Here is a 25,288-nt window from a genome sequence, read left to right as displayed (position 1 = left end):
GTAGGCCCGGGGAGGGCGGGCCCGGCGGAGGCAGGGCCAGGCCCCGGGGAGCCGGCGGCGGGGCCGGGATTGGCGCAGGGCGGACGCGGCCCTGTCGGCCCCGCCGAGATGCCGCTGCAGCTGCTGCGAAGGGCCCTGGCGGCCTCGGCCCAGCGCCTCCGCCCGCCCGCCGCCCCCTGCGCCGAGCCGCGCGGGGCGAGGCCCTGCAGCCTGGCCGCCTGCTCCTCCTACCGCCTCCGCGACGCCCGTGAGTCCGACCCGCGGGTCCCCCGGGCCGTGCGCCCCAGAGCCCTCCGGCCCCCCTCGGCCCGGGATAGTCCCTCCTCGGGGGCCCCCGTTCCCCGGGATGGTGCGCGGGGCGTCCCCCCGAGACACCCTGCACCCGCTGCCCGGTAACCCCCCGGCATCCTGCCGCAGCCTCTGCCTGCGGGGGCACCCAGCACTTGTTGTCCCCTGGAAACCTCCAGGCCCCCTGAACCGCTCTGCCCCAGGGCAGCCCCTGCACCCCGGCCTCTCCCCTGGGCACCCTGCACCCTCTCTGGCGGTCTCCAGGGCACTCGGCACGGCCCGACACCCAGGGTGGAAGCAGTCAGCCTCCCTCCTGCAGGTCTCTCGCTCCCCCATCACATCCTGGGCTGATGCAGCCGCAGGCTCAGCCCCCTTGTCAGCAACATTCTTCTCCTCCTGCAGAATTGGGCTGGTTTAACATCACCACTTTTTCTGTCTCTGTTTAATTTTAAACTCACGTTTGAAGTTCCACGTTTTTTGATAGACTGACTGTTCTTCAAAAGTTACATAGAAGGGGCTGAGATTTACAGCAGCTTGTTAATTACACTTTCCCGATTACAGGTTTCAGAGTAGCAGCCCTGTTAGTCTGTATCCCCAAAAAGAAAAGGAGGACCTGTGGCACCTTAGAGACTAACCAATTTATTTGAGCATCCGATGAAGTGAGCTGTGTAGCTCAGGAAAGCTTATGCTCAAATAAATTGGTTAGTCTCTAAGGTGCCTGAGATTTACAGCAGCTTGTTAATTACACTTTCCCGATTACAGGTTTCAGAGTAGCAGCCCTGTTAGTCTGTATCCCCAAAAAGAAAAGGAGGACCTGTGGCACCTTAGAGACTAACCAATTTATTTGAGCATCCGATGAAGTGAGCTGTGTAGCTCAGGAAAGCTTATGCTCAAATAAATTGGTTAGTCTCTAAGGTGCCACAGGTCCTCCTTTTTCTTTTTCCTGATTACAGTGTCCAGAAACAGTGTTAACAATAATAGGAGAAAAATGTGTGCATTTCCTCTAGAGCTGGGGTTCTCAGACTTTTGTACTGGTGACCCCTTTCACACAGCAAGTCTCTGAGTTATAAGTTAAAAACATATATTTTTAATATATTTAACACCATTATAAATGCTGGAGGCAAAGCAGGGTTTGGGGTGGAGGGTGACAGCTCACGACCCCCCCATGTAATAACCTCGCAACCCTCTGAGGGGTCCCAACCCACCCTGCTGTAGAGGTGAGGTTCTGATTGGGGACTGGCTGATCTATAAGTGAGCTGCAGCGCTGCAAGCTTCCTCAGCAGCAGTGACCTTCAGTGAGCTCAGGTTCTTGTTGAGAGGCTAGAGGGAAAACAGTGTAGTCACCTGTCACATGAATGGTCTGTTACAATATTTAAGCTTTCCTTTCACAGAAAAGAAAATAAGGCAGGTAAATTTGTACAATTTTTTTAAATAAAGTATCTGAGCCCATCTCACCTCCAAGATTTTTATGGTTCATTTTCAGACCAATTGGTAAATGACCAGAAATTTGTTGGTGGACCTCCAGGGATCCACCGACTATGAGAACCACTGTCCTTCAGTCATTTAGCACGTGCAACTTCCCAGATCCAGGCAGGTTTTGTCAGGCTCCTGATTCTCATTTCCTTACATGAGTTGAATCTGATTCTCTGGAAATTGAGTACATGCGTAGGTCCCTATCCTGCGAGTTGATCTGCCTAGGCAGTTAGTGGGGCTCCTTGCAGGCACAAAGATCTGCCTTTTTATTCCACCTTGTGAGATCAGTGATGATGCTGTAATAAGTGCTTTAAAAGCGCTTAATAGGGATCCATTTCCAGCCATGTGCCACATAAACAGAGGAGGGTGATGAGAAAAGACCCAGTTTTTATGGAGCCCTCCAAAGAATATTCTTGTTTACCTGCTGCCTCTGGAGCTGAGCTGATATCAGTTGGTCATACTGGTATGTAAGGAGGCTTGGCAGAATTCAATTTTTTTTCTAATTGTGATGATTTTTTTCAATTTTCAATTTTTTTTTCTATTTTTAACTTTGTTTTTACAGTTGTGGGGGATGGGGTAGTGCATTGCTGACCATGGGACTGCAGGGGACTCCCTGTGCAGCGGAGAGGCCCAAAACACTGAGACACGAAGTATGGGGGAGGCTGCAGAAGTCCTGGCCTGGCAGAGCAATGACCCTGGGCAGGACGGTAAGGAGGATGACAAGTCGTGGCTACAGGGGAGGTCAACCTGCTGCTGAAGAGTTCCTGCCTAGAGTCGGCTCCACACTTGTGGATGGTGATTGCAGACCTGCTGAGGGCTCTCTGCCTGGGCCTGGTGACACAAGATCCATACAGGCACAAGGTGCGGGGGACAGCAGAAACCTCTGGCCAAGACCGCAAGGAGGAGGATTCGCTGGCCATGGGGCCACCCCTTTGTTCAATGGTTCCTGCCTGGGGACTGAGGCATTCAGCAGCAAGGTGGCCTTCCCCACTCCCAGGGACAATGACGACGCTGATTACTCCTTGCAGTTCTGGACTGGGGAGTCAATGCTTCACCAGGCCAGGATCACAGCCTTCCCCTCACCTTGTGCCTGTAGGGATAGGGTGTCACCGCCCCTGCTCACTCGCTAACCCACCAGCTGGGAGTGTGGGAGCCACACCCTGGCAGGAACTGTTCAGCAGCAGGATGGCCTCTCCCACAACTGGGGGCTCATCCTCCATGCAGTCCTGACCAGGGGTCTCTGCTCCACTGGGCCAGGCCAAACACAGCCTCCCCCACACCTTGTTCCTGCAAGGAATGGGTGTTACCAGCCCTGAGGCAACATAGCTCTGTAGTTCTGCTTTCATGGACCTGCTCACTTACTCCTGTATCAGCAGGGCTAGAGAGGGCTCCCTGCATAGGGGTGATACCTGATCCCTGCAGGTATGCTGATTGTTACTGACTGACTTTTGTTGTTGTTGTTGTTGATTTCAGTGTGTCCCCTGAAATCCACATTTTATTGATAGTTCCAAATTAAAATTGAATCCTGCCACGCCTACACATCAGCAAAAATAAAGTGGCATGACACAGCTCTATATAGGTTAAGTAGCGAAACAGAAGACCTATGTAAATTTATTGACAATTGAGGAAAAATTTATCCCTGACAAATGAGAGAAAACAAAATTGCTTTGAATAGCTTTATTATTGTGACAGATACAGCTATGAAGCAAGTTACTACACTTCTCTGGGTAAATCTGAGTCATACAAGTGGGAATGTACTGTTTTCTTTATTTTCTTATAGACCAGCTGATGTGAATCTAGCCTTTGAAAATGCTATTCTGAGGCACTTTCTGTTGCCAAAAAGATCTAACATTCTGTCATAAATTCTGTACAACACATTAGAGACTGATTCTGGGTTCTGCTTTTAGTGCATCCGCTTTGGCAGAGCGAGTTTTCAGTTTCTGGGGGCACTCGGCAGTCTCCAATCAACATCCAGTGGAGAGACAGTGTTTACGACCCTCAACTGAAGCCCCTGAAAATCCACTATGACCCAGACACATGTCTCTATATCTGGAATAATGGGTACTCATTCCAGGTTGAATTTGACGATTCCACAGACAAATCAGGTAAGGAGTGCAACAAGATCAGGTTAATGTGTTATTTCTGTCTGCTGCTGAAAAATCCTGTCCATGCCATACTGTAAGATCTGTCTCTCTCTCTCAGTAAGAATCAGAAAACAAAGGCTGAAAACCAAGTTAGAGTATAACCCTCTTCTAAAGAAGGTGCCTTTTCTCCCCTTTTTACGGAATAGCTTCTCTCTAAGCAAGGATTCATTGTAATCAGTATCACAATGCATTGGTTCTGCCCTGTATTAAGGGCTTCAGCTGTGCCTTGTGCAAACCTTCTACACTTATTGCACAAGCCTGTATGTCCTTCCTTTTGATTTTATCTTATTGTCTTTTTTAGCTAGTGCTTGCATGAATGTACTTGATTTTAAAATTGTAATTCTGGAATTAAACATTAATGAAATAATTCGGCTGTTTATCTCTTTGTGTTAACATAAAAGTAATGCATTTGAGATAATTAGCCAGCAAGGTTCATGTTCCTTTTTGAAGAGAACATTGTTCTGTTAGAACTATTTAATCTGAGTAAACTCTTGAGGAAAATAAATAATGCTGATTTGATAATGTGGTAAGCAAATACATGTGATCAAGTTGCTTTAAAAAAAATCTCCAAGCTCTACCAATAGATAGTAGCTAAATCATAGAATCATAGAATATCAGGGTTGGAAGGGACCTCAGGAGGTCATCTAGTCCAACCCCCTGCTCAAAGCAGGACCAATCCCCAATTAAATCATCCCAGCCAGGGCTTTGTCAAGCCTGACCTTAAAAACTTCTAAGGAAGGAGATTCTACCACCTCCCTAGGTAACGCATTCCAGTGTTTCACCACCCTCCTAGTGAAAAAGTTTTTCCTAATATCCAACCTAAACCTCCCCCACTGCAACTTGAGACCATTACTCCTTGTCCTGTCCTCTTCTACCACTGAGAATAGTCTAGAACCATCCTCTCTGGAACCACCTCTCAAGTAGTTGAAAGCAGCTATCAAATCCCCCCTCATTCTTCTCTTCTGCAGACTAAACAATCCCAGTTCCCTCAGCCTCTCCTCATAAGTCAAGTGTTCCAGTCCCCTAATCATTTTTGTTGCCCTTTGCTGGACTCTCTCCAATTTATCCACATCCTTCTTGTAGTGTGGGGCCCAAAACTGGACACAGTACTCCAGATGAGGCCTCACCAATGTCGAATAGAGGGGAGCGATCACATCCCTCGATCTGCTCGGTATGCCCCTACTTATACATCCCAAAATGCCATTGGCCTTCTTGGCAACAAGGGCACACTGCTGATTCATATCCAGCTTCTCGTCCACTGTCACCCCTAGGTCCTTTTCCGCAGAACTTCTGCCTAGCCATTCGGTCCCTAGTCTGTAGCTGTGCATTGGGTTCTTCCGTCCTAAGTGCAGGATCCTGCACTTATCCTTATTGAACCTCATCAGATTTCTTTTGGCCCACTCCTCCAATTTGTCTTTATCTCTGCAAGATACATTTTAAAATTTGGACTGAAAATTCAAGTGAGTTTAAATTCAAGATATTACTGCTAAACTGAAGGTTTTTGATCGTTGATCCTCTTAAAATCTACTTGACAAAAGCATATTAGTGCAGTTTTCTATTACAATTAGGTATGAATAGAATATTTAATAACTTCTGTTAAGTAGTAGCAGTTGGTCACAGATATTGGATAGCATTTGATTCACTGTAGTTATCCAAATTGTCAGTGTGGAAAGATAATATTTAGAGCTGGATGAGTTCAGACCTTCCCAATTAGAGTGACAGGTGGTCTGGGATGAGTATTTCTCCAGTGCAGGAAAGGCTTGACTCTTTTGTGGGGCAGGCAGAAAATGCTTGTGAACATCTCTAGCTTAGGAGGTTCACACTTTTAATACTTCTGTCAGAAAAACTCTGGGGAAGGTGTCCCAATGCTATATTCATAAATATCTTATTTCTATGATACCAACACTTTTTTTGGCTGATGTTTGGAGAGGGATTGAGAAAACAATGTTATAAAAAAGATTCGTTATTGTGGGTTCTTTGAATGCTGGATTCCCCAGGTTAACAAGAAAAGGAAGATTTACAAGTTCAACATTTGCCCAATTAATAGCATTACAGAAAGCTTTTTTGCAGTGTTGGGATTCAGATGTTGAAGTGGAGACTGTCCCTGTTCTCACTTATTACAAGCACAGAAACAGATCTCCTGATGGTGGGAAGTGTGGGAATTCTATTTATCCAGTCATTCTGAGCCATCATTTCCCCTCAAAATTGAGTGTCAAGCACCTGGCTGCCCCTCCTTATTGTCATAAACATTTGTGCATTGCACTTCTGTTGCTATTAGCAGAGATTTGCAAGTGTTAACACCTCATGTCATTTGATGACGATCACTCCCTTTTTTCTGTCTTTGGGAACAGAAGATCCTAAAGTCGCTCCCAAACTGATTATGCATACTAAAACATCTCCTACAGGCCAAATTGCAATGCCTGTCATGTAACTACTTCGTGTGTAGACCTCATTTGCTACAACTTCTGTACACCATTTCTGAAACCCCTGTGTCTTTCCAGGTTCCTCTTTGAAGTTATAACAACCCATGTCACTATTTCACAAATGTAATATTGTTGTATATTAATCCATCATCCAGGTCTACATTAAACAAGGAAATCACACTGTAGCACGTTCATGTTTTTACAGTGTAGTGTGTAATTCTATTAGTGTTCTAGTTACAGTGGAGCAGTCTAGGATAATTGCACTATTTAGATGCAGCACAAGTTCATTATCCATCCTATTGTATTGTACTTAGTGCACGAAAACTCTAACCTGTTCTGCTTTTAGTTGGGCAGATTTTCTTTTATATACCTTTCAACTTTCTAAACTTCTCTCCCTCTTTCCCCCACAGTCTGCTTTTCACTCTCTTATTCTTCCTCTATCTTTGGTTTCTCTTTCTGCTTAGTCTTCCTCCCAGCTTCTATCATTCAGCTGCAATAGAGAGAGAGAGGTGAAAGCAACATGGATACAAATGCAATGGAGTTGAAAAATAAGATTGAAAATGTTGAAGAAAAGTAAAAAATGATGAAAACAGAAGGGCATATCCAAGGTAAACAGAAATGCTGAATTCCTGACCTTAGACAAAAACATGCCTCTTGCAAAAGAGGAGACTAGCTCTGCCATTGGGTGCTATAGACAAGCAGAACAGGAGAATGAAGAGAAGTCGGGGGGGGGGGGGGAGGAGAGTGTGGGAAAGGTATGTAATGTACTGGTTATTTATATGCACCACTGCCATCTATTGGATGGAAATGGACTTGTAACATTACTCAGTTTAAAGAAAGAAAAGGAGTACTTGTGGCACCTTAGAGACTAGCAAAGTTATTTGAGCATAAGCTTTCGTGAGCTACAGCTCACTTCATCGGATGCATTCAGTGGAAAATACAGTGGGGAGATTTATATACACAGAGAAGATGAAACAATGGGTGTTACCGTACACACTGTAACGAGAGTGATCACTTAAGGTGAGCTATTACCATCGAGGTGGGGGGGCTTTTGTAGTGATAATCAAGGTGGGCCATTTCCAGCAGTTGACAAGAACATCTGAGGAACAGTGGGGGGTGGGAGGGGAATAAACAAGGGGAAATATTTTACTTTGTGTAATCACCCACCCACTCCCAGTCTCTATTCCAGCCTAAGTTAATTGTATCCAGTTTGCAAATTAATTCCAATTCAGCAGTCTCTCCTTGGAGTCTGTTTTTGAAGTTTTTTTGTTGAAGAATTGCAACTTTTAGGTCTGTAATTGAGTGACCAAAGAGATTGACGTTTCTCCGACTGGTTTTTGAATGTTCTAATTCTTGACGTCTGATTTGTGTCCATTTATTCTTTTACGTAGAGACTGTCCAGTTTGGCCAATGTACATGGCAGAGGGACATTGCTGGCACATGAGGCATATATCACATTGGTAGATGTGCAGGTGAACGAGCCTCTGATAGTGTGACTGATGTGATTAGGCTCTATGATGGTGTCCCCTGAATAGATATGTGGACACGGTTGGCAATGGGCTTTGTTGCAAGGATGGGTTCCTGGGTTAATGGTTCTGTTGTGTGGTGTGTGGCTGCTGGTGAGTATTTGCTCTCCTGCTGGTAATAGCTCACCTTAAGTGATCACTCTCGTTACAGTGTGTATGGTAACACCCATTGTTTCATGTTCTCTATGTATATACATCTCTCCACTGTATTTTCCACTGAATGCATCCGATGAAGTGAGCTGTAGCTCACGAAAGCTTATGCTCAAATAAATTTGTGAGTCTCTAAGGTGCCACAAGTACTCCTTTTCTTTTTGCAGATACAGACTAACACGGCTGCTACTCTGAAACCTGTCAGTTTAAAGAACAGCTCTGTCTGAGCTTGAAAGTTTGTCTCTCTCACCAACAGAAGTTGGTCTAGTAAAAGATATTATCTCATCCACCTTGTCTTTCTAGGTTTAAAAAAAAAAGTTTCAGACAAGCTGCTGCTGCTTTAGAAAAAAAGAGGGAGTCCCTTTAAAGTGTGGTGTTGTGAAACCAATCAGCATTGTTGTAGGCCATGAAAAACCAAAAAGTGTCAGTGACTGGAAAGGGATTGTAAACCCTGTTTATTATCTTTATCTATCATGTCCATCATAAGGGTCTGATTTTGCAAATAGACATGCTTGTGAGTAACTTCATTCACGTGCGTAAACCTGTGTAGGTGAATGGGGCTATTCGCATGAGTCTAAGTACTCACGGATGCACATGAACAAATAGGATCAGGTGTGGAGGTCATTATAGGAGTGGGGTCTTAATTCCCTCCCCCCCAGTGCTCTCTCATTATAGGTTTCAGAGTAACAGCCGTGTTAGTCTGTATTCGCAAAAAGAAAAGGAGTACTTGTGGCACCTTAGAGACTAACCAATTTATTTGAGCATAAGCTTTCGTGAGCTACAGCTCACTTCATCAGATGCATATCGTGGAACCTGCAGCAGACTTTATATATACACAGAGAATATGAACCAATACCTCCTCCCACCCCACTGTCCTGCTGGTAATAGCTGGACAATAGCTGGTAATAACACCATCCTGGCCACTATGGATGTAGAAGCCCTCTACACCAACATTCCACACAAAGATGGACTACAAGCCGTCAAGAACACTATCCCCGATAATGTCACGGCTAACCTGGTGGCTGAACTTTGTGACTTTGTCCTTACCCATAACTACTTCACATTTGGGGACAATGTATACCTTCAGATCAGCGGCACTGCTATGGGTACCCGCATGGCCCCACAGTATGCCAACATTTTTATGGCTGATTTAGAACAACGCTTCCTCAGCTCTCGTCCCCTAAAGCCCCTACTCTACTTGCGCTATATTGATGACATCTTCATCTTGACCCATGGAAAAGAAGCCCTTGAGGAATTCCACCATGATTTCAACAATTTCCATCCCACCACCAACCTCAGCCTGGTCCAGTCCACACAAGAGATCCACTTCCTGGACACTACAGTGCTAATAAACAATGGTCACATAAACACCACCTTATACCGGAAACCTACTGACCGCTATTCCTACCTGCATGCCTCCAGCTTTCACCCTGACCACACCACACGATCCATCGTCTACAGCCAAGCTCTGCGATACAACCGCATTTGCTCCAACCCCTCAGACAGAGACAAACACCTACAAGATCTCTGTCAAGCTTTCTTACAACTACAATACCCACCTGCAGAAGTAAAGAAACAGATTGATAGAGCCAGAAGAGTTCCCAGAAGTTACCTACTACAGGACAGGCCTAACAAAGAAAATAACAGAACGCCACTAGCCGTCACCTTCAGCCCCCAACTAAAACCCCTCCAACGCATTATTAAGGATCTACAACCTATCCTAAAGGATGACCCAACACTCTCACAAATCTTGGGAGACAGGCCAGTCCTTGCCTACAGACAGCCCCGCAACCTGAAGCAAATACTCACCAACAACCACATACCACACAACAGAACCACTAACCCAGGAACTTATCCTTGCAACAAAGCCCGTTGCCAATTGTGCCCACATATCTATTCAGGGGACACCATCACAGAGCCTAATAACATCAGCCACACTATCAGAGGCTCGTTCACCTGCACATCCACCAATGTGATATATGCCATCATGTGCCAGCAATGCCCCTCTGCCATGTACATTGGTCAAACTGGACAGTCTCTACGTAAAAGAATAAATGGACACAAATCAGATGTCAAGAATTATAACATTCATAAACCAGTCGGAGAGCACTTCAATCTCTCTGGTCACGCAATCACAGACATGAAGGTCGCTATCTTAAAACAAAAAAACTTCAAATCCAGACTCCAGCGAGAAACTGCTGAATTGGAATTCATTTGCAAATTGGATACTATTAATTTAGGCTTAAATAGTGACTTAGAGTGGCTAAGTCATTATGCAAGGTAGCCTGTTTCCTCTTGTTTTTTCCTACCCCCCCCCCCCCCAGATGTTCTGGTTTAACTTGGATTTAAACTTGAAGAGTGGTCAGTTTGGATGAGCTATTACCAGCAGGAGAGTGAGTTTGTGTGTGTATGGGGGTGGGGGGGATGTGAGAAAACCTGGATTTGTGCAGGAAATAGCCCAACTTGATTGTCATGCACATTGTGTAAAGAGTTGTCACTTTGGATGGGCTATCACCAGCAGGAGAGTGAATTTGTGTGGGGGGGTGGAGGGTGAGAAAACCTGGATTTGTGCTGGAAATGACCCACCTGATGATCACTTTAGATAAGCTATTACCAGCAGGACAGTGGGGTGGGAGGAGGTATTGTTTCATATTCTCTGTGTATATATAAAGTCTGCTGCAGGTTCTACGATATGCATCTGATGAAGTGAGCTGTAGCTCACGAAAGCTCATGCTCAAATAAATTGGTTAGTCTCTAAGGTGCCACAAGTACTCCTTTTCTTTTTTCTCTCATTATACTTACTGTGCTTTACTGTCTCCTCTGAACCTCTTTAAAAAATGAAGAGAGAAAGCTTTAATGTATTTTAAAACTAATGTTCAGTTTTTCACTGATGCCAAGAAATAGCTGAGATAACTAGCCTTGGGGTGTTGGATGAGTTAAATGTCAAGTTGTACATCTTGGTGGTATACTGCTCCTTTAACAAATAATTAGGATTTTACAGTGTGAGTGGAAGTTTGAGGTAAATGCATGAAATTCTTCTTAAAAAGACATGGCTCCATCAGCTGTTTTCAAGTGTCTTTCCTTTAGCCAGGAGGCGAACAAATCACTATCTCTGTTAGTAATGACACCCTTGTATTATATAGGGTCTGATCCTGCTACCATTGAAGTCAGTGACAAAATTCCCATTGGCTTCCATGCTGAAGGATCAAGACCATAGTCCTTTTATTCCCCCCGATCCTAGTGGTGTATAAAGGTGAGCAAGTGTTAGCATGCACATGAAGAAACTGAGCAGCAGAGAGGACAAGTGACTTGCCAGTGGTCATATAGTCAGTCTTTGACACAAATGAGTCATGTGACTCTTGGTCTGTACTCTGACCTCTAGAGTTGCTTCCCCCTGCGTATAGAAAGGTTGCTGGGGGAGTCTTGCATTTTGCTCTGAAAAATGAGTACACCTACTCTGGAAGGCCAAGGCCAAGATGTTGGGCTGGTTTAACTATGGCTGGAAAAGCAACATTGTCTAGTGGACTGGACATGGAACTAAAATCCAAGAATGGCTGAGTTCTAATCAAAGTTCTGACGCTCAGCTGCTCTGTCTTTAGTGACTTGCCTAAAGTTCTCAAAAATGCTGAACTTTCATGACTCCAACTGAGGTCAGTGGATGATATGGCATTGTGGTGCTCGCTTAAAGCAGGCCCAGGGTTTTACAAATTGGGCAGCCAAAGTCATTGGTCACTTCTGAAAATTTGGGCTTTAATCCCTCTACCTTAGTTTTCTCCTCCTCTGGAAAGAATTAATTCCCCTCCTTCCAAGAGTGAGGTTAGGATTAATTAATCCATATAGTGGTTTGATATAAAATAGTAATTATGTACTATGTATTTAACATCAGTAAATCAGTTTGTAAAGCACATAATAATGTTAGTTAATAGTCCTTTAGATGTAATTGGTACCAGTAATTTAGAAGGTGCTATGATCTAGTGACTAGCAAAAAGGGATTTAGAATCAGGAGGATCCTGTGTTTTAATCTGGAGTGACCCAGTGAATCATTCCCACCAGGAAAAAAGGTAAACATCAGGAGTTAATTCAAAACCAGATACATAATTTGAGTTTTGGTGAGTATACCAATTACAAAAAGTCTATCGCCTACTTAAACTAAATTCTGAGTTGCTATTTTAATAATTTAATAAATATGAGGCTAAGAAGAATTACATTCAATTGTGACCAAAGGTCACAAAATATCACTTGTAAATAATACAGTCTAACTTCAACAAGCTTTGGATTTTTGCACATATGCAGACAGTGTTTCGATTCTTCCTGATCATCACCCAAATTGTTTTCAACATACAAAATATCAGCATATTTACAGGCATTTTGGAAATAGTTTAATATTGGACTGATATGCTAAAATTGTGTGTCTATCACAGTTCTTGCAGAGTCACGTTTTCTAAATTTCTGTAACATTTAAAAAAGATTTAAAATTGTATGTTTGTCAAAATGTACTAATTGTATTAGTACAAGAATAAGAATTTGGAGGATATTCATGGTTTGTATTGTCACCTGAGAAATTCCAGTATCTCCTACAATTCCAGGTTTCACTGATCATGTCATAGATGGAGAGACTATTTTTGTCTTTCAATCCTGATGTTGTAAATATTCAGTGAAAACCCAGTGAACCACTTCTGATGCACCTGCTCAGAGAAGGTGTTCTGTATAGCCACCATGACTCTGCCAGACAAATCCTGGTTGAACTTGTAAAGATTCTTTCCCTTGCAGGGAGTTGGGTGAAGAAGCTTTGTTTACTGTATAAAATGGGAGGTCATAAATTAACTTTAGCTTGAGTTCATCTGTGGGCTAATTAAAGTCTCACACTTGCCCCAAGCAATTTTGTTTAGATGCTTTAGCGAACTGAGCTGTAAAATTAACCAAGGGGAAAACATCACTGTAAAGCAGTTGCTGCATCTGAGCTTTCCTGGGTAAATACAATGCAAGGAGAGAAGAAAGCTGTATTATTTTCACATGTCACAGAGGCAGTTCTAAATCAGTTATCAGCTAAATGTAACTGTTTTTCTGTTTTTTCTTTTTCTTTTTTAGTAATTATGGGAGGACCCTTGGAAAATCATTACAGGCTAAAGCAGTTCCACTTTCACTGGGGAGCCATAAATGAATGGGGCTCAGAGCACATGGTTGACAGCAAAGTCTTCCCAGCCGAGGTACGGGGAGGAATGCTGAACAGTACTCCTATCTGATATTTGCACAAGGAGGAGGCTGGAACTCAGTGATTCCAGCCCTAATCCTGCCTAGAAAGCTAGTACTGAGCTGTGGTCAATGTACAGAACTGCTGCTTACCAGTAACTGTCCGTCCTAGTTAGCAGCAAAGTTCAGCCATTGTCCCATTAATAAGCTGAGAGCTGCCATACATTCCAGAAAAGCACATGGTCCTAAAATTGGTTGTTGGCTACTTGAATGAAAATTCCAGTAACACTTTTTTTCTGGTACATGGCACTCTTTGAATGCAGACAATGAAAGCCACAGAATGAGCGCTTGGCATGCAACAAAATGTCACTGCTGTTACTGTCCATGCTGCTTTGGATGGCAGGACTGTGTCTCTGCCCAAATTGTGTTACTCTCATTTAGGGGAAAGGGTAGAAGAGAAAATAGAGGGGATGAGACGAAGACCTGGTCTACACTAGAAAAGCTATACCGATTTAACTATGATGGTTGAGAATGATATTTTTGAACCGACGGTTATACTGTTATGAACTTATACTTGTGTAAGGGTGCTTTACACTGGTAGAGCTTATTTTGCTTCTCAGACTGGAATAAACTATAACTAAGGCTGCAAATTTGTCATGGAGGTCACGGAAGTCACGGATTCATCTGGCATGTAAGCTGCTCCCAGCTACTTGCAAGCGAATGACACTAGCCAATATCTCCAGTCCCAGAAACAACCCTAGGAACCTCCATCCTGCAGTGTCCAATTATGCCCACTGGGCACTGCAAGCTTATATAAGTTCATCAATTTAACAAAGAAATTGATATGTAGGAGGAGTCTCTGACACACTGCAAACCAAACGCACTGCTTCAGGTAGAATAAACAAACCAATTTATTAACTATAAAGGTAGATTTAAGTGATTATAGGTCAAAGCATAACAAGTCAGATTTGGTCAAATGAAATAAAAGCATTCTAAGCTGATCTTAACACTTTCAATGTCCTTACAAACTTAGATGCTTCTCACCACAGGCTGGCTAGCTGCTCTTCAGCCAGGTTCTCCCCTTTGATCAGTGGTTCAGTCGCTTTAAGCCTTGAGGATACATTTTCAGCCTCATAACTAAATACATTAAATTATAACATAACTGTAACAATAATTTAACAACCATGCTCAGTGCATTATGAGCCTTCCGAAGACACCCAACATGACAAACTTTCCATTGGATACCACACAATCATTTTATAAAGATGAACATGGGGGTGTAGGGTGTTCCCCAGAGGTACAGAGCGTCACAGAGAGTAGTAAGGATCCTTCAGGAGATCATGGGTTAGTGGGGAAGGGATAATTGTATTGAATGTTCTTGTTCGGAAGGGCCTGAACCAGCCTCTGGGCATGGTTTCAGTCGTTCCTGGGCTGAGTGAACAGGCCAGCAGCCTACAAACTGGTGTAAACGCCATTCTTATACTAGTATAACTGGATCCACCATGTGGGAGGGGAGATGTTTTAACTATATCAGCGTAGTTCAAGCAGTACTACTTTCTAGTCTAGACAAGCCTTAAGATTAGAACAGGAGGACTTGTGGCACCTTAGAGACTAACCAATTTATTTGAGCATGAGCTTTCGTGAGCTACAATCCGATGAAGTGAGCTGTAGCTCACGAAAGCTTATGCTCAAATAAATTGGTTAGTCTCTAAGATGCCACAAGTTCTCCTTTTCTTTTTGCGAATACAGGCTAACACGGCTGCTACTCTGAAATTTAAGATTAGAGAGCAGTGAATAAAGGAGGTGGGACTAGGGGAGAAAATACCCATTGGGCTCAGAGAGGAAAGTGTGACTTATGTGAAAATAATTTTCTTTTTATTCAACGAAAATGGAGATGGACTTGAAAATGGTTCTTTCCTCCTCTTTCTTCCCCCCCAGTTGATGATGCCATAGTGGGGTCTGCTTATTTGTTTGGTAATTTGAGATTTATTAAAAACTAGACTATGAATAAGATGTCAAATTAACCTCCATGTAGAGAGTTAGCACAAGACTTAAGTTCCTTATTGAGAAGGCTTACGTGGCACTTTAAAGTTGTGCAGATAGGTCTTGTGCTGGGCTAGCTCTTCGGCTGGGGTGGATTTAACCTTAGGAGAGCTGTCTGTTCTATATCTCTCATCTCTTTCTTATAATGAGAGAAATTTTCCATTTGATTTTTAAAGGCACAAAGGGGAGCTAGGTGCCTAATGCAGCTAACTTCCTTCTGCACCTTTGAATAACAGTCTTGTAATCTGTCACCCACAAACCAAATCAGTCTTCTGTGAAATGCAAAGTATGGGGCTGAGGTTAGTTCTTTTTTTAAAAAAAAGCAGCTAAAGAAACAAATACTAGTTTCAAGTATATTTTTTGTTTCCCATTGTGTGGCTTTTGATTTTTAAGGTAGCTGCTATACATCTCAAATTGTCAAGGGTCAAATGTAGGACAAAGACCAGGACAAACTGCATTTGTTTTGATTCTGTTTGTCTGTCTGGTGTATGTGTGTGAAATTGTCATTCACTTGTATTTCAGCTACATTTAGTACACTGGAATCCTGTCAAGTCCACAAGCTTTGAAGAAGCTATCATGGAGAATAATGGTTTGGTTGTCATAGGAGTATTTTTGAAGGTAAACTGTTACTGCATCTGTAGTGATGCATTTTATATATAATTTTAAAAAATTAAAACAGATAAATATATATACTTTTTTTTATTAAACTTCTTGTGGTTGGTATTTCTGTAATGTGTTCTTGATGACTTGCACATTTATATCTGTGTAATGCAGCTGGGAGCTCATCATGCAGGACTACAGAAGTTAGTAGATGCGTTACCAGCAGTTAAACACAAGGTAATACATATTTTTAAATTAAATGTTTAAATATTCCACTGCATCTCACTATCCTTATTGTTAGTGAGTTTATCAACATACAGAATATTTTGATAGTATCAAGGCATTAATAAACTCTTTATTACTGTCATTGATGTGTGTGGGTTGGGGACTGGACTGAGGTTAGGGCATTTTGAAACTACAGGGAAAGTTGTTGGATTCAAGTAGAGAAAATCACTAACCTTTCAGATTTTATGTGATCGCTTTCTAATCTGCCTGAATCAAGAAAAGCATGTAGACTGTATCTTTGCAGAGGGGCATGACACATGCTTAGTATTTTCCTTACCTGAAGGCTGAGGACCTCTGATACAAAGCCAAACTACTAAAAAATGTTCACATGGTAACTAAAAGCCAATTTTTTCAGAGAATCACTCAGTGCTGTAAAGAGAGACAGTCAGTGGTTACTGCCTGTGATATTAGATTTTCTGGTATCCATTATTTTTCTCCTGTGTACATTTGTTAATCAAAGCCTACAGTCAGGATTTCTTATCTGAACATAACTTTGAAGTCTCTGCAGCCCCTACTTTCGCAGTCAGGAAGCTGATATTAAGGGTGATTTTATTAAGCGGGTGTGTTTCCAGTGGGGTCCTGCAAGGATTGGTTCTTGGCTCTGTGCTGTTTACGCGTTTTATCAGTGACCTCTTTGATTCTCTGATATAGTGCAGTGATTCAGTGTAGTATGTTGCTAGCTGTGCCTTTCGAGCTCGCAGTGTCAACACTGAAAGTTTTCCAGTCCCTCTTGCAAATGTCATTGAACCTGAGCCTACGTTGACCCATGCCTGACCTGCCGCCTAGAGTACTGAAAATATATCAACCCAATGACTTGCAATCACTCTTAGAACATAAGAACGGCCATACGGGGTCAGACCAAAGGTCCATCTAGCCCAGTATCCTGTCTTCCGACAGTGGCGAATGCCAGGTGCCCCAGAGGGAATGAACAGAACAGGTAATCATCAAGTGATCCATCCCCTGTTGCCCACTCCCAGCTTCTGGCAAACAGAGGCTAGGGACACCATCCCTGCCCATCCTGGCTAATGGCCATCGGCCATCGATGGACCTATCCTCCATGAATTTAGCTAGTTCTTTTTTTACCCCTCTTATAGTCTTGGCTTTCACAACATCCTCCGGCAAGGAGTTCCACAGGTTAACTGTGCATTGTGGGAAGAAATACTTCCTTTTGTTTGTTTTAAACCTACGGTCTATTAATTTCATTTGGTGACCCCCAGTTCTTGTGTTATGAGAAGGAGTAAATAACATTTCCTTATGTACTTCCTCCACACCAGTCTTGATTTTATAGACCTCTATCGTATGCCCCCTGAGGCATCTCTTTTCCAAGCTGAAAAGTCACAGTCTTATTAATCTCTCCTCATCTCTTCCTGTAATAGACCCTCTAAGAGAGAATTTTCTCCAGAGAAAAAAAATATTTATATATATATTTTATGCCATGAAAGCCCCTCTGAATAAATGTTGACCAAGCATGCTCAGAGAGAACTTCCAGTGCATTGAAAAGAACATTCTACAGAATGCTCAACTCTGAGTGTATACACATTCAGCATATACAACTGAAATAATCTTGGGCCGACATTTTTTAAAATAGGTATTTATTTTTAGGTTCCCAAGTAAGTGGCCTGATTTCCAAAAGACTGAGCATTCTGCTCCTGTGATTGAAGTCAAAGCACACTCAGGACTTTTGAAAGCGGACTTAAGTGCTTAACTTTTTTTTTACGGTTGCTCAATAATAATATTGACAGCATTTAATCAATAATAACAAATTGTATTGTTCCTAATCTTATCACTGTTTAGATTTTTCAAATATATCCTCTAGGTTTTTTTTCAGAAGTTAAAATATTTAATACATGAATTTTCTTGGATTCTAGGATGCAATTGTTGAGTTTGATGTCTTTGACCCCTCCTGTTTGGTGCCATCATGCCCAGATTATTGGACCTATGATGGATCTTTGACCACTCCACCACTTACTGAATCTGTCACCTGGATTATTAAGAAGACACCAATAGAAGTTGATCAAAATCAGGTATTTATCATGCTAATAGTTTGCTTTTTAATAAAGATGGTTTATTGCCGGCTGGGATAGAGGGGGAAATAAACACTCCACAGAAAGAGAAGTTACTTACCAGTAAGGCGGAGGACATAGAGATTGCCACCTGGCCCAAGGTCTGTCTAGTCTAGTAACCTGTGTCTGACAGGGACCAGCATCAGATGCTTCAGAGTAAGGTATAAGAGCCTCACAGTAGCAGATGTGGGATAATCTGCCCCATAAAGAGGTCTCATCCTGACCTAAGAAATTGGCTTAAGCATGACGTTTAATAGCTCTTCAAAATTTTTTGATAGTGTTAACTATCCAGAGAAATGTCTAATTCTTTTACGAGTCTTGCAAAGTTCTTGCCCTCAGTGTCTTCCTGTGGCAGTGAGCGTTGCTTATACATGCTCATGGAATCCAGGCACTTGTATTATAAACTTCCAGAATCCTCTACAGAGCACTGGGGATACACACCCTTCCTTCCCTTCCCCTTGTGCAAGGTTCCAAGGATATATTTTAAAAAAAAAGGGGAGAGTCCCTAATTGCTTTTTGGTTTCTTCTGACTGCTGAAGGTGCAGTGAGCTCAAAGCTTATCAGCTTTTTTTAATGCCCTTTGAGGGATTGTTTTGTTAATAGTTGGTTAGAGCGACAGTCTTGGGGGGGAAAAAAAAAAAAAGGGGTGCCCGCAAGTGGACTATTTACAAGCCACTTCAAATAGGAACTTGGCAGTTTTAGGTTGATATTTATACTTGAGTGCTCTAACATTCATCCAGTTCTTGTCACTGTGTATTACCTGCTGCTGTTAGTTGTAGTGCCTCAAGTTGCCAGTTTAATACTGCTCTTTGGCATGAAATAGAGGTGGAGAAGTTCCAAACTGGCAGGAGAGGCACAGAGATTAGGAGCAGCAAGAGGCTAAAATTACAATTTTTGCTGGCACTCTTCAGTATTCTCCACCCATCCAAACAAACATGCATCAAGAATGGCCAAATTATTTTGGCATTAAAGTGTTTGCAGAAAGAACGAGGAGGACTTGTGGCACCTTAGAGACTAACAAATTTATCTGAGCATAAGCTTTCGTGGGCTAAAGCCCTCTTCATCAGATAGATGCATGCAGTGGAAAATACAGTAGGAAGATGTATTTTTACACACACAGAGAACATGAAAAAATGGGGGTTGCCATGCCAACTCTTAACAAGACCAATCGATTAAGATGAGCTATTATCAGCAGGAGAAAAAAAACTTTTGTAGTGATAATCAGGATGACCCATTTCAAACAGTTGACAAGAAGGTGTGAGTAACAGTTTGTTCGTCTGTAAGGTGCCACAAATACTCCTCGTTCTTTCTGCTGATACAGACTAACACGGCTACCACTCTGAATTAAAGTGATTTGTTTCAGATCTAGGAAAAATGGGAAAATGTGCCATTTGAATGACACATGATCTGACCTGACAATTCCTCCTAGTTTAGGAGGCACTGAAGGCAAATTCATTCATTTTCACCAAGTTATTGAGGGTTTTACAATGACACATGGCAAGACTGTCAGTTCCCAATACAAACTCCGTGGGAAGTTAATGTCCAACAATAAATTCAGAAATTCCAAATTGTCAAGAATAGGAGTATACATGGGCATATGGCTCTATGTTACACAAAGGGGAATGCAAGAGTTACAGAGTGACTTGAAAGGAAGAGAAAGGTATAACAGAGCAAAGAAGAAAACTTTAATTTGAGGTGTAGTGTGTTCCCTTTTTCAATTCAGACTCTTCTGTATTGTCTCTTCCCTTTCGCTCCCTAAAAATCCCATCCTTTATGACAGAGAACAGGACACTAATTCCCTTATGGGCTTAAAGAAACTACTAAAAACGTCATCTGCTGGATGCCTGGGTTTTGAGAGCTAGCAGCAACACATGTGACTTACTGTTTCCCATGCATCAACATGTGTGTTTCTGAATTAGGAGAACAGAAGTTGCAGGCAGGATGTAATCTAAGAAGGCTGAAGTACAGAAAGATTTATATAAAGGTGGTGCATATCCAACCCAGGAATACACAGGACTCGTCGCTGTTTTGTGATTGGCAAGAAATAAAAAGTGAATAAAGATGTAGTTCACCTGAAGATGACAGATGATTGGCAGTTCATATCTTGTACTGATATAGTTGAGAACATGTTCTTTACCAGCAGGTGGTGAAGATATGCTGCAAGTTAATGCCCAGACCTCTCCGTACCTGAGTTTAGTGCGAGCTCTGATAGTTTCCAAACCTGAGTGATCCTGTATTCCTTTTACTCCGGTTGTTCTTCTGACTGCTAAGTCACTCATTCACCATTTTTCATTCCCAGCTTGAGGAGTTTCGAATGCTGCTCTTTACCTCAGCTGGGCAGGAAGAAAAGAGGATGGTAGACAACTTCCGCCCGCTTCAGCCGCTGATGAATCGGACTGTCCGTTCATCCTTCCGAAACCACCACCTATTGAACATTGAAACAAGACCCAGCGAACATGCCCACCAACGTAGCCCATAGGGTAGCCTAAAAAGAGACAGTACATGTTACACTATCTAAAAGTTAGTAACAGACACTTTATTTTTAAAAATTCTGTATGTAGTGTGTGTATATGCTATAGAATTTCATGGTCAGTCATTGAAGGGATTTGAGATTTACTGGTTGGCATTTCACCTTCAGTGGGTCAGCTTTTCTGTAGCAGTACATACTTATTTTTTACCAAACTTCTAAAGCAAGTAGCAATAACTCATAGCATGTATCGGGTTATTTTCAGAATTTAAAGCAAAATAAGGGAGTGGGGTTTCACCACCCTATCCCATGTCATGGTTAGTTTGTATCTCATGAAATGCTTTTGCTTAAAGACTTCTGTTCAAACTAATAACCCCAACAGAGCAACACTAGCAGACTGGGGGCACAAAAAGAAGTCTCTCATAGATAACAGATCATGTCCATTGTAGGATTACTTTGTGGGAGGAGGGGAAAACCGCGTTCTATAGGCAAAAAGAAAATGGATACACTTTGTAAAGATTGAAAACAGTTTCTTGAGTAATGTGGTGCTGATCCTAAAGTATGGTCCAGATGGCCTTTTTTTATCTACCTCTGCTAGCCATAGTTTTCTCTGTATTCATCATGTTTCACTTACTTTGTATATTTTACTTTGTTTAATGTCCATCATGTGGGTGAAATTTGTGTACAAATGGATAACACTTTATTTCTGATGGAAACTAAGTCTGTCTTTAGACCTTAGAAGTTATATGGAATAGATTTGTTTAAGTCATTTTGGAAAACAAATGAGAAATCTTGACCTTAGCTAGTAAATGGCAAAGACTCCAATAACTGAGGTCACTCGGTGTGAGTGAGATCAGTACATTAGCCCTTCAATGCTAAATTTTGAGCCTTATGACAGAGTTTCAGGTTTGCATATTTGATTCAAAAACACTTTGGTGTGGGGTGGAGGGGTGGGAGGCTCTGTTTATTTTGAGTGTGGGCTTTTGCCTAGTTAATTTGAGTGCCTTAGTGTTGTCCTTGCTTCCTTCATTAACCCTGCCTCTAGCTGATGGCCTTTTTGTCTTGAGAATAAAATTTCCCCATCTGCCTTAAAGTGTGGGTCTATTCTAAAATGCAAGAGTGTGTAAATGGCTCTTCTCGTTTCCTAGATCTGCTGTCCTGTGTGTAGTCAGATCCGATCTGCGCACTGAAGCGTTTTCACATCTGTTAGCCCTTCAGAGCCCCCACAGCTTGGTGGGATTGAGCTGGATTCCATTCCTTCTTGTGCATCATCAACAGCATGGTTTAACAACTTTCAGTCACCTGTAACTGAAAACAGTGGCTGGCACAGATGTCACTGAGGGCATCATCTAAATATTATGGGGCTGAAAGGAGTAACTGATGCCATAATTTGGTCTGTAGAACAACTTATATGCATGATTATGCGTGAGAATGAAAGATCCCAGTGTGACTCTTGGAGACGAGGTGAAGTTTGCTGCATTCACAGCTAGGAAAAGTGAGACAAGGTGGATGAGGTAATATCTTTTATTGGACCGGCTTCTGTTGGTGAGAGAAACACGCTTTCGAGCTACGAGAACTGCTCGTCAGGTCTGGGAAAGGTACTCACAGTGTAGCTTGAAAGCGTGTCTCTTTGACTAACAGAAGTTGGTCCAATAACAAGATATTCCCTCATCCACCTTGTCTCTCTCGTCCTAGGACCAACACTGCTAGAACAACAGTGCAAACAAGCTAGGAAAAGCATCACTTTGCTCTTTAAACTGAGCATGCTTGGCCTGGATTCATTGAAAGTGATCATGAAGCTCAGCAATGCCATTCCTACAACTACTTTTCCGAGTGGAACCACATTGAAGATGACAGTAACTTTGAATCAGTCATTTAAAGGTATCTTTTATGCCTTCCCTGATCACGGCCACTCTCCCAGTAAGGGAGTGATATTTAAACTGTTAAAAATTGCCAGCTACGGTATTCTGTAATCTTAATGCTGCTGCCTTTACATTTAAAGGCTAATGATGACTAGGATTCTATAAGTAAACAAATCTTAAGAACATAAGATCGGCCATACTGGGTCAGACTAAAGGTCCATCTAGCCCAGTAGCCTGTCATCTGGCAGTGGCCAATGCCAGGTGCCCCAGAGGGAATGAACAGAATACATAACCTCAAATGATCCATTCCCTGTCTCCCATTCCCAGCTTCTGGCAAACAGAGGCTGGGGACACCATCCCTGCCCATCCAGGCTAACAGCCATTGATGGACCTATCCTCCATGAATTTATCTTATTTGAATGTATCTTAAATTAATCTAAAATATTCACATGGGTATAATGGAGAGAAGTGATTGTAAAATGGTTACTTATGGTAGAAAAACGGAGTGAATATTAGTTTGAAATAAGTCAGAACTCCACAATCGCCTCTCTAAGTTACTTTTCTGACTAGTTACTGGTTTAAATTTTTTTTTTTAAGTCACTGGCAGTGGAATGGATTTTGCAGGTTTTAGATAATTTCATACCCAGGATTTAAGCATTTTAGCTTTCTTGATGAGTTATTAGCAAGTTCTTGTTCTCTTTTGATTTGCAAAGATTATTTCACTAGTTGATACAGCTTTCATAATATACATAGATGCAAAATACATTTTGTTCTTCGGGGTCTATCGTAAACGTGCACACATGCCAGCTATGCAGATGATAAGCTGCAGTCAGGGGGTACATTTCAGTTAGATAGTCTATGCTCTGATGAGGGTAAAATATCTGGAAGCAGATGTCAATATTAAAGACTCTTGTTATATTTTCTTAGCACAATAAACAAGTTTTTTACAGGGATTTTTCTGTTACAGTTTCACAACTACTTGTGTCTGCATCTGTGTTTACATGTTCATATGGTTTTGTGTGTCTGTGTGGCAAAGAAAGAATATATATTTAAATTACAGGGTAAATTGTCCCATGTTCATACAATTAGTAGAAGCTTGACTTTTATTTTTTACATGTATGGTGATTATATCAGCCTTGCAAAATTGTGTTCACCCAGGAAGAGTTGTTCTTTCAGGAGCAGCAAGAGGGACATCAGCCTTTCCCCTCATTTCTCCAGCATCATGGTAAAAAGCAAATGATTTGATGTGTTAGCTAATAGTGTGTAATTACATTTCATGATGACTTTGCAAGGCTGCATTAAGTCTGACAGATGTCCACATAGTTATCTTAAGGCTTAACTTACTTTAGATGGCACAGTGTAAAGGGGTGTGAATATATAATTCTGTTCTGACTTGTATGATGACCATTTTAGTTATTTAATACAGCTGTAATTAAAAGTTTCCGCATTTTTTTGGAAATGTGCAGCTTATACCCCTGGGAACTGGTGGAAGAGGGGACTTCTGTGGCACTAATTTACTGCAGGGTAAAGATGACCTTGGAGTTAGTGGTATTAAGATAGGGAAGGCTGAAATGAGGATTGTAACTGCAGGGCAGTACCTGTCCAGTCTTACTGTCAAACTTGTGCGCAGTAACATGGCAAACTCAGCACAGGGAGTATTATTGTGAGTTAAATATCACTCTGATAAAAACCTAGCTGTTTGGTGGCTTCATAATGTTAGAATGACTGTATTTGCAACAAAATATTTGCTACATTCCAGAATTCTCAGAGCACTATTCAGTGTGTGATTAACTTATCTTATACTTGAGCTGCATTGTTTTTGACCTCAAGTCTTGGTGAAGAGAATTCTTCTTGCCTTGAAATGCATACCTATATGGGAGATTAAATTGATCTCTCAAAAGTCTGCTTGCTACCAGAGTACTGGAATTTCATTATTCATGTTAAGGGACCTTTTTTTTCCTGGTAATCCTAGGTGTTGATAATGTAACTAACATTGTAGTGGTTTTCCTTATTTAATATTCATATTTGCTGTCAAGTTTGAAAGCCTTCATTTTTAACCTTATGTTCCTCATTATCTGTACTTATTTTCTTGGCAGTTATTGCACTGTGTATTTTAACATATGTATGAGTATATCCTATGCTCATAATTATTATTTACTTATTGAATCATCTGGTAACATGGAATATTTTAGGCTTGTTTTATTCTCCTGGGATAAATGCATTTATTCTTAGTTACCTGATATAAAGAAGTTCTTAGCTGCTGTATTTTTTGAAAATATTCAACTCGTGCATATATACACAATAAAATAGTACAAGAGAATCTGCGTGTGTATTTGTGTAACTAAGGTTTTTTTCAGTTCTGCAAAATTTCTTTCAATAAAATAATGTAATTGCTCCCTAACAATGAACTGGTTCATCATGTGTAGAGTGTAAGCAGATGTCAAACATTTTGTGATCTGTGAAGCTGTGAAAGACACTACTGAACTGTATTGGAATTGGAATTCTGAAACAATGAACTTGGCTGTGTAGAAGCAGTACTGACTGAAGAATATTTGATGGTTCATTGTCCTCTTGAGCCGTGTGAAAGGAGGACTGTACATTTTGAATATCCATTTACTCTACTATTTCATTCATCAGTTACTATTAGATATCACCTAAAGAAACTGTCAGCTAAGTTCCTTTTTTAATATTGCATATTTGTTAACACTGAACATACTTAAGTATTATTGCTATAGCTCATAATTTCCTGACCTTCACATTTTGTGTTTTGCAGT

The 25,288-nt window shown here is 41.7% G+C and overlaps 1 protein-coding gene across 5 annotated transcripts; it reads left to right on the top strand.

The window, feature by feature from the left end:
• Positions 1-12: 12 nt before the first annotated feature.
• On the top strand, positions 13-24,834 carry CA5A (carbonic anhydrase 5A). Of its 5 annotated transcripts, none has more exons than XM_073308152.1 (8): positions 13-247; positions 3,669-3,866; positions 13,093-13,211; positions 15,760-15,855; positions 16,012-16,074; positions 17,991-18,146; positions 20,485-20,705; positions 22,348-24,834. In XM_073308152.1, exons 1-7 carry the CDS (start codon positions 109-111, stop codon positions 20,662-20,664), a joined length of 951 nt encoding a protein of 316 aa, XP_073164253.1. In that variant the 5' UTR covers positions 13-108; the 3' UTR covers positions 20,665-20,705; positions 22,348-24,834. The 5 variants fall into 5 exon arrangements, with proteins under 5 accessions (XP_073164253.1, XP_073164252.1, XP_073164251.1 ...); XM_073308151.1 differs by having other exon boundaries at positions 21,801-24,834; XM_073308155.1 differs by adding an exon at positions 2,324-2,468 and having other exon boundaries at positions 176-247; positions 20,485-24,834.
• Positions 24,835-25,288: the final 454 nt, after the last annotated feature.

Source organism: Lepidochelys kempii, chromosome 12 (assembly GCF_965140265.1).
Source record: "Lepidochelys kempii isolate rLepKem1 chromosome 12, rLepKem1.hap2, whole genome shotgun sequence".
Classification (NCBI taxonomy): Eukaryota; Metazoa; Chordata; order Testudines; family Cheloniidae; genus Lepidochelys; species Lepidochelys kempii.
Note: the sequence above shows the minus strand (reverse complement) of the source record. Positions and strands in the feature narration are given on the sequence as shown.

What these genes read in the sequence shown, in the direction of transcription:
- CA5A (XM_073308152.1), top strand. Translation starts at nt 109, where the DNA reads ATGCCGCTGCAGCTGCTGCGAAGGGCCCTGGCGGCCTCGGCCCAGCGC. An exon ending in TACCAGCAGTTAAACACAAG is followed by an intron (nt 16,075 to 17,990) that starts GTAATACATATT and finishes CTTGGATTCTAG; the next exon opens with GATGCAATTGTTGAGTTTGA. An exon ending in TAGAAGTTGATCAAAATCAG is followed by an intron (nt 18,147 to 20,484) that starts GTATTTATCATG and finishes TTTCATTCCCAG; the next exon opens with CTTGAGGAGTTTCGAATGCT.